Source organism: Scomber scombrus, chromosome 12, assembly GCF_963691925.1.
Source record: "Scomber scombrus chromosome 12, fScoSco1.1, whole genome shotgun sequence".
Classification (NCBI taxonomy): Eukaryota; Metazoa; Chordata; class Actinopteri; order Scombriformes; family Scombridae; genus Scomber; species Scomber scombrus.
In genome coordinates this window covers 20,721,159-20,730,786 of record NC_084981.1, presented here as the reverse complement: position 1 = coordinate 20,730,786, position 9,628 = coordinate 20,721,159, and the positions used below count along the sequence as shown (strand labels likewise).

Genomic DNA, 9,628 nt, shown 5'->3' with positions numbered 1-9,628 from the left:
GAGAGGCTCCTCTGGCTGTGAGCCCAGAAGTAGCCTGTTGTGAAGATTAAGGTGGATGGAATCTCATAGCCAGATAATGGTATTACAATAATAAAGCCCCATTCACACTGCATTTACTCTTGAAAAAAAAAGAACATCACATTACAGCATAATACACTGGCGTTAAATATCAGTTTATTCAGCCCTCACTATTTATGTGCAGTTCAGTTTAAAGAACACAACCGAAGAAACGTGTATAGATAGTAAAATATTTTAATTAAATATACAGGAGGTCATATCATACAAAATGTATTTTATTTTTTGTCTTGCTCGCCAGCTGGATGATTGGTAAACAGATGGCTACGGTATCAAAAACACTTTCAGGATGCACATTAATGGAAACAACGTGGAAAAAAAGAAGAGAACGTGAAACGACAACAAATAAAAAGAGTATCCTAATTCTTAGTGTAGTGTTTGTTTAGATCTAACGTGATCACGGTAACCTTGAAACAGAGCAAACAAGGACACCGCTAGATTGTGTAACCGTCTTTTATACTGTTTTTTTTAATACTATTTACAGATTATAACAGTTTATATGGATAACAACCACGCGGTACTATCTACAAGTGCTATTTACACCGAAAATAAGACAAAGAGATAGAGAGGGTTTGCCATGAAATTGATCCCGTATGAATGTTCTGTATAGGAGGCCAGCACTAATGCCAGTTTTACCTACACACAGCAATGTACAGTACTTAATCAGAAATTAATGTCTTTATCTAAGTAATCAGTAAAACTTTACACATCGAAGTTTACAGCTTTTTTTTCTTCTTCTTTTTGAAACACCAGACATGTTCACTGTGTATTTCGACTATCCTGGATTGCAATTATAGTGGTTGTAAAAGCCAGAGCAGGTGTTGTCTTTCCACCTCGGGCTACGGAGCATGGTAGGCATACTTTATGGAGTCTGGTACCTTTTCATCACTGTTAGAAAAACACACATAGCACACATGCCCTGCGGATGAGACACCAGACCTGTGTCAATATCAACTACCTGTAAATCTTCTCATGTTCTTCTATGACAGACTGTCTGACACAGTTAAACTAAGTAAATCAATTTTATTTAAGCACAAATACTAATGTTTAGGTTCAAGCGTAACTGTTTAAAAACTTTAAATTTAGTGCCTTACCAATCAAGTCTGGTGTCTGTGCCATATGGTTTTTGAATGAGTGTCTGCTGTGCACTGCTTATGAGACGAGAGTGACAATAATATTGATATTTCTACCCTGCTACAGAAGATAAACCTTAATAACTGTAGTGCTAACTCTAATTCAAGACTGCGAAAAGGCACAGATATTTGCAAAGCAATAATATCCTAAGTGACAACATTCCTATTAAATCATACAGTGAGTCTTTTCAGCGGGTCGAATAAAAGAGTCTTTTCATCAAAACAAGAGCTTTTCAAGTCAAGAACAAAAAGATGAAATGCTGATTTCTTGCGGTGAAGCATTCCACAGCAGACGGCTGCTTCATTACGCTGGTCCTACAGACAAAAACAAGCTGCTACAGTCTACTTGTCACATGGGGTTTGGGGTCAATTTACTTTCAATTCAGAAAGCAAAAATGAAAACGGCTTTTCATTAACTCTAACAAATGGAACATTCGCGATTTGTCAACAGATTGAGGATCAACTGCTTGTGTTGTATCTGAAGTGAAATAAATGAGTAAAAACCTGAACTGAGTAGAAAGTGAGTCTACAGTACATCTGTCATACACAGCACCTCTGAATGTCATGATGAAACAATGTCATATTATGCAGCACCGCAGTGAGTGTTAATGTCTATTCCAAAGAATCCAGGTGGATTTACTGTGGCACAAACAGGCAACAGCTCTCAGCATGGAGACATGTAAACAGATACAACACCACTGGCTGCCCAAAGTGTAATAATGCGCTAAACAGCTGTTGAAACATTGTTTGCAATGATGAACGCACCTCTGGTTATATAAAGAATTTCATTTACGTTGTCATGTTACTTGTAGTGTTTTTAAGCAACAAAGTTTAGCCCTCAGACGCAGTAAACAAATGGCTTTTCTCTGTTGCCCTCCACTTTTCACATGTCCAGAGCAACAACCTGACTCATGGTGACTGAGAGCGGCAAACTGATTTGTGAGCACATACACATCAGCATTGTGCAAATAAGGATACAACAACAACATAAAAGATACAGTAAGTGGTAATAAAAAAAATACAGAACAGTGCAAAGTATATAAACAAATGCATAAACACATTTTTAAAAAAAGAAAATGGAATTTTCAGTCTGCCTCACTGATGAGTTTATCAGTCTGTAATCAGCCTAAGTTTTATAATCAGTGTTTTCTTTCGACTGAGCCACAATCCCCGAGCAAGAGAGACAGAAAGACAGACAGAGAGAAGCTGAAAAAGTTTCTGAGGATGGAGAGGGAGAGAGACAAACTAACTGTCATCTCTCCCTCACAGTCTGGTGCTGGGGTGTACCGAGGAAAGCTGTGGTGGGAGGGTGGAGAGAGGGTACAAGTGGTGCAACAGGTCCCCGTACAGTGCTGCCCCACCTGGATGCCTGTAGAAGTGGTGCGGGCTGGGGCTGGAGGCCAGCAGCTGCCTGTGGAGCATCATGGAGTGGAAGGCTAAGGGGGGCACGAGGGGAGACACTGCAGACTGGCTCTTTAGGTACTGCAGACCTGGGTGCTGCTGGAGCCCGTCCTGCGATACCAGGCTGCCGTGTGGGTACATGCCAGGGTAGAGGGGTGCGGCATGGTGTGGGGGGAAGGTCGTTGTGGGATGGCCCTCAGGGAGATGGTTGTTCAGGTGAACGGCGTGGGCCGGCTCGGCTGGTTTGAGCTCCTCTGGGTCGCTGCGTCGGATAGCGCACGCAGGGTGGATTGGTGTCACCACACGTACTTTCCTCTCTGGGACTTCGTCGTTCTCGGGTTCCAGTAAGCTCCGTTTACTGGGTCGGATGGGGCTGCTGAGGGATGCATCCGACGAAGCTTTGGGGCTGGGAAATTGCTGCGATGATTCTGCTGGGCTCTGTTTGGGAGGAGAAATGGTCATAGGAGGAACTCTGCACGCCTTAGGGTGTGAATCCAACCCCTGGTGCATGATGGGATATGCAAGATTGCAGAAGGAGGGCTTGGAGAAGGTAGGCACCCTCTGAGAGACAGGTTTAGAAATTGTGAAATCTCTGGGCTCATCTTCTGCCTCTCTGCTATCTCTGTGTGTTTGAGTCCTGTCACTGTAGTGAGATCTGTAGGCTAAGCCCTCTTGCTCCAGGCTGCCACAAACAAAGCCCTGGCTGCCTTCTCGGTCCCTGGTGTAGTGCTCTCTCTGCTCTCCGTTGGGGAAGCCAGCCATCCTCTCCTGGCTCAGGCAGCTCTCAGTTTGCCTGTACAGGCTGTGGAGGTGTGGGGAGGAGTAGCAGTCACCTGCATAGCTCCGAGTCTGAGTGGCTGGGCCCTGGAGTAGCTTCTCTCCAGCATTCTCTGCACCCTCCTGGGTATGGGTTCGGGGGAGATAGGGTTGCCACGGTGGATTGACCTGTGGCTGGAGGTGGTGGCTCGTCCGGCAGCTGTAAGTCTCTGAAATGTCCCCTGCAGCGCTCCTCTCCGACAGGCCACCGGTGGCTTGTTGGTGAGGCTTGCTGCTCTGGGCATGCTGGATGACTGATGGCCTAAATATGGGTGCTACCTCCGGGATATTGTCTGACACACACCCGTGCCTCTGCCCTGCCACCTCCTCCTCACCCTTTCTCTTCATCTCTCTTTCAGCCCCCGATATGGCAGGGAGAGAGGGAGCAACTGTGGGATGCAGAGGCTGGAGAGAAGGAGAAGAAAAGGAGAAAGGGTTGGATTCGCACACTTGGGAGAGGAGCTTCTTTTTGGCCAAAGGAGACATGACCTGACTGGCTTTGCAGTAAGCAACCGTCTGTGCGGGGCACTGGATAGACTCCTTCTTAAAGACCCCATAGTCTTCTTTCTCTGAGAAGGAATCTGTGCTCAAGTCTATAGCCTGTCTGTCTGTTTTACACATAGGTAACACCTTCCCCACTCTCCCACCATGACTGTCTGTGGAGTCTTTGACCCTGGAGGTGGGTTCAGGCAGGGCAACATGTCCAGGAGGTTTATTATGATCCCAACGGTGAGGCAGGTAGGCGTTTTTAGGAATGAAATGCCCTTCAGTTTGCTGTTCACGTGTAAGTTTAACTTGGAGGGCCTCTGTGATCTGCCTCCATTCAGTCTGGGGACCGGCCCCTGTGTGGAGGGGTAGACCAGCATGTGGGGACCTGCATTCTGGCTCTTTGGGGCAGAGTGAAGATGGCTGCTCCTCTGCCAATGATTCCTCTTTCTTCAGGGTAAGATGTAACTCTTCCTCCTCTATTACAATCGGTTCATCTCTTAGAAGCGCCTCGTGCTTTATGGCTGCAGAGAGCTCATGATTTTCCTCTTTCCCCTTGGAGTCCTAGATGCAGAAAAATGATAGTTGTTACAGTTGTTCCTCAAAGTAAAAGAAACAAGACACTCCTATATAACTTATTATTCTGCAATTTGAAAGACAACAGAAATTCAAGACAATGGGTGAAGAAATGATGAGAAACCACATGGAAATTGAAATTAAATTGAATTAGAGCGTGAAGGAATGCTGATGAGGCAGCAGAGGTCTGTGACTGACCTGTGATTGTTCTTGGCCTTTCACCGTCTCCCCTCGGTCCCTTCTGTTCCCCTGTTTGGGATTGTTGGGGATTTTCAATTTCTTGGCCCCGACTCCTTTGGATTTGGCCCCTGACACCTTCTCCTGGACGCCCTCCTTCCTGGGTTTGGCCAAGGGGAGGGGTTTGTCCTGCTCGCCCTTGACGTGCCTCTCATATGGAAGGAGGAGCCTGAGGAGGAATGTAAGCAAAGGAACGCGGATAAGTTTGTGTGTGATCATGTTATGTCATGTCACGCTTGTAAAGCACAATTACAAATCTATGTTTTGGTTCATCAAAAAAATATACAACAGGTCAGAGTTTAAAAAACATCCAAAAAAAAAACTGTGTTTGAACACTCTAAAAGCTGGGATAGAACAGCCTTTTTTATTTAGTATCCATACAAGTGAATAACACAGCAAACCACACAAGTATTTTGTTTAGTAATACCAAAAACAGAATGAGCTCCAGCTTTGCCAGAGGCATGCAGTGTATCAAATATGCTGCTTTAAACCCCCCCTTGTTTTAATACCTGGCAAGCATTAACAATCCTATTGTAATTAACTAGGTTAGGGGAAATCCAGGTTCAGGAGGGTGCCAGAGTGTGTGTGTGTGTGTGTGTGTGTGTGTGTGTGTGTGTGTGTGTGTGTGTGTGTGTGTGTGTGTGTGTGTGTGTGTGTGTGTGTGAGTGTGTGTGTGTGTGTGTGTGTGTGTGTGTGTGTGTGTGTGTGTGTGTGTGTGTGTGTGTGTGTAGAAGTAAGAGAATGTGAATAAGCTGTTATCTCCAACTGAGACTGATCACATTTGGTATTAGTTTAACCTTGAGAGAAGAATATATGCTAGAGTATGTATGCATGTGTTGTGTTTGAGGCTGTGGGAATGAAAAGCAGGGAAATGCTTAGATGAATTCAAATCAAATTGGCTAAAGGGACCTCATGGCATATAATATCTTATTTAATATACAATTGTGATTCAGTGAGAGCGGTTTTAGAAATAAAATATCAGCTGGTAACAATACGCTCACATTTTTAACGCACTGTCCAGTTGACGTGATAAAATGCAGAATAGCTGCATATGCTCCAACTTAATTAAGTCCATGAGAAGTGACAAGTAACATCCTATAGAAAAAACATTTGTCTATTTTTGATTTCTGTTATTTCTCTTCTGAATACTTGCCAAGTCAATTTTCCGTATCTGATGTCATAACTAATGGGAACATTAAGATCTGGGTAACATAACAATACCCATGTGTAAAATAATGACATGAAGAAACCAGCGAGGGAAACTTTTAGACTTTTATTGCTCAGAAAAGAAAATGGAAATTGGCAATAGACCAGAAACGAGAAAACGTTGTGGAAGAGGAAACCAAGACAACTGAAAAACTACAACATTCCTAACTTCAATAAGCTCCTCTGAAAATTTCTCCAGCTCCTCTGTCAGAGTTTGTACAATAACAATCCATAAAAGCCAGACAGAAACATGACTTTCTCAGTCATGAGAAAAAATAAGGTCTTCTCGTGTAACGACAAGAGACGGTTGCACTATTCCTTTTAAGGGACATGGCGGTAAAACAAACAATGAATCAAGAGCTGTTTCGCCTCCTCTTCAAAAGGAAGAAAAAAAAGCCTCAGAGAGTTCAAGAGGCTCTGTGGGATTTTTTGTTATTTTTCCTCTGAACAAAAGTGCTGGCAGGGAAAGCGGTGAAACTACATTTCATACAGCTGGTCTGGCACCAGGCCCCAGGCCAAGAAAGGAAATGTACTATTAAATGTGACTTATTGGAAAGAAGGAGAGCAAAGAGGTTGTGAAAGAGAAGAGGGTAGGGAAAGAGAGAAAGAGGAAAAAGACACAGAAGGAGAGAGAGAGAGCAAAAGAGGGGATAATCACATGTTAATGAGGACTAAAACTGATTCTGAATGAAGGAGCAATTTCTTAGAAAACATGAAAAAACATTCAACTTTAAAATAGCAGCAGTGGTATTTATTACAAACAGGGAAGTGTTTTTTCAGATTTTCTGTGTTTATAATCTCTCAATAATTATTGCGCAGAAACAGGAAGGTAGACTAAATGTTATACAAATGTGGATTTGATTTCTTCAGGCTGGGAAATGTGGATTCAACATGTACAAATGTCCAGATCGCCTATCAGTGATCAAAGGCGCGGAAAAGTGGCATTTATACAGTATACCAGGCTGCACTGTTGACTATCACTATGATCTGTGGGAAAGAGATGACTGCCATGGCCCGGGTCAACTTTATGGAATGTCAATATGGGGAGGGGGGGATGGGGTGTCGCAGAGCCAGATAATGTAAGAGCTGAGCCCGGGAAAATTACTGGAGCCTTAAATAGTTCCAAATGGAGAGGCTAAGATGCTGTTTTGGCCAGGAAACCAAAATTCAGCCTCAGGAAGTTCCCTGCATTGTCAGAATTATTTGCTTTGCTACGCTTAATAAATATAAGACGACTTACCAAAACTGTAGCCCATTAAATAGTTTTCCTAATACTTTCAATTCAAGACACACACCTTTGACATATTTATGTAAATTTCCACAAATGGCTGAATAAGCAAAGAAAGTTCAAGCTACATAGCATTCAAGTCTAGTTTAAGTCTATAGTAGTAAAAAAAAAAAAAAAACATAATAACAAAGCCTTCATTGTTAAAGACTGGAATAATTTCAAGCAGTGTATATTTAACTTAGTCACGATCATGTAATATAGCAATCATAATACAATGCCACTTATATAAGTGGCAATTTCCTCCAAGGAAGGCAAAGAAGGGCTGTGCTTGGCAGCCGCTGAATTAGTTGAGAGACAGCCAGATGTAGTTAATAATTTGGGCCACTTGGTGGCGTGTGAAGCACTGAGAGATTCCAGGAAAGAATTTCATTAAGGCAGGAGAGGCAACATTTTTATGAGGTCAATAAATACTTAACTTCCTCTCATGCCAATTTATCACCCTGCTTTTGTTTAAGCAGCCGTTTTCCATGTTGATAACAAGCAACTAAAATATACGGTGAAGAAAATAAACGTTGAACAGAGATAGAAAGATTATGTGTTAAGTGTTTTTAAGCTGAGAGGATATTTCTTCATGTATATAAAACACATATCTGACTTATCTTCTTTAGAGCCAGTAACATCAATGACAATGTCATTGATCACACCAGAACTGTCAACTAAGCATGTCTGTGCTTTTCGAATAATGGATAGCACACAAAGCACCTCCCTACAGAAAAAAGACAACTTGGCAAAAACAAGGTGACTTTACCAGCAATGTGCTGCTCTCATCTGAGTTTTGTGTTACAGGAACAAGCAGTGTGTTAAAATCCAAGAAATGCCTAAGTCACCAAATAAGTGGAAAAAACCTGCGGGCTGTTCCATTTCAACAATTTCCCTCCCATCCGTGCTGAAATTAATTTTAGCTGGTGTTGTGTTAAGATCACAAGAGCTGCTTCATGTGTTAAAAAAAAAAAAGGAAAAGAAACTATTTAAAGAGCTGGTGGACAAGCCCCGGGGGCTGGAGAAATATGTGGAGGCAAGAAAATGACTTACTTTTACAAGCCTTGCGAGGAAAAGGGAATAAAATAAGATAAAATCAAATCTTTATCGAATCTAAATGCAACGATTAAGCATCATCACAGCATTAAGAAAACAATAACTGCTGCAGAGAAAGAGAGAGACAAGATGCCAGCAGAGGGATAAACAGACATTGTAGCTGCTCCCCCTGCTTAGGATTCATGCCTCAAAGCCCCTCTTTTGTCTCAAAGCCAAACCACTTGAGGTGACCCTCATTCATGCAGTTAAAACAGGAGGGCAGGGCAGGAATGTATGAAAAACTTAAAGTTCTTTGTCAAGTCTGAAAATACCAGATTTAAAATGACCTCTACAGTTCCCCTGGGGTTTGCTCTCATTAGATGCTGCTGCAGCAACTCACAGTAAATGTTCGCTGTGGCAGGTGTGAGCCAAGACTTCTAACTGTTTAAAATAAATGTGAACTATTCTGCATGAAGAAACACTCAAGTCTTTCAGTCACTCAAGTATTAATACCCAAAAATATACAGCATATGTTCCCTCTTGCTGGCCTACAGTAGGCTGGAATCTCTGCAAGAATGTCATTAATTTAATTTGCTACACTGAACTACTTATTAATCTCAGTAGACTTGAATAGATTCTCATACAGTCGATTGCCTGTCACACGTCAGTGCCATAATTTGTGATTTCTCATTGCCACTGGGGAAAGAAACCTTGGACCCTTTGATTAAATTCCACGCATAAAGAAATCACCCAATATTGTGATTTGTTAGATCGCTGCCAAAAAGAGAAAAAAAGAGGTTTTATCACTGGATGTTCAATGAAGCATTTTGTCTTGGGGAAACCATCAAGCTCTCAGAGGTTAAAATAGCTGCCTGCTATTTTAGTGTAAAGAACATGCACCTTTTTGGCTGCGTTCCCACTGAAGCTGAAATCCAGATGCAGTAGTAGAGTCATGGATATACAAAGTATTTGACCGTTCTTTTGATGCAGACAATATGTTGAGACATTGTTTTACTGTTGAGGAATGCTGACACACAATATGCAACCATGTTCTCATATTGCAAGTTTTCTCTTTGCCACCTTTCTCTCCTACTTTGTTTCTTTATATTGAGTCATTTTTACTTCTTCATTAGAATATGTCACTGTTTTTTTCTTTTTTGCCCTTCCTGCTTCTCTCAGTATGGGAATAAAGAGTAGAGAGGACATGAAGGTGATATTCCCTCTCTACCACCTCTCATTGTAATGAAATAATACCTTCTGCTTTAGAACAAGAGACCAGAATAGCTGAAACCTGTGTTTGAACGACGGTATTAGACAAGGCAAGCTAAAGTGTAATGCGCCACATTTGATGTATCTGCAATATAGCAAGGACAGTGCAGAGAGATGCTGACTAGTG

The 9,628-nt window shown here is 42.2% G+C and overlaps 1 protein-coding gene across 1 annotated transcript in view; it reads right to left on the bottom strand.

Moving 5' to 3' along the window:
* Positions 1–236: 236 nt before the first annotated feature.
* LOC133991915 (AT-rich interactive domain-containing protein 5B-like) overlaps positions 237–9,628 on the bottom strand; it is a 76,621-nt gene continuing 67,229 nt past the window's right edge. Inside the window, exons 9-10 of the mRNA XM_062430523.1 lie at positions 4,686–4,893; positions 237–4,475 (exon numbers count right to left, since the gene is read on the bottom strand). Coding sequence (XP_062286507.1) covers positions 2,472–4,475; positions 4,686–4,893 — 2,212 coding nt within the window. The 3' untranslated portion in view covers positions 237–2,471. The remainder of the gene's footprint in view (positions 4,476–4,685; positions 4,894–9,628) is intronic.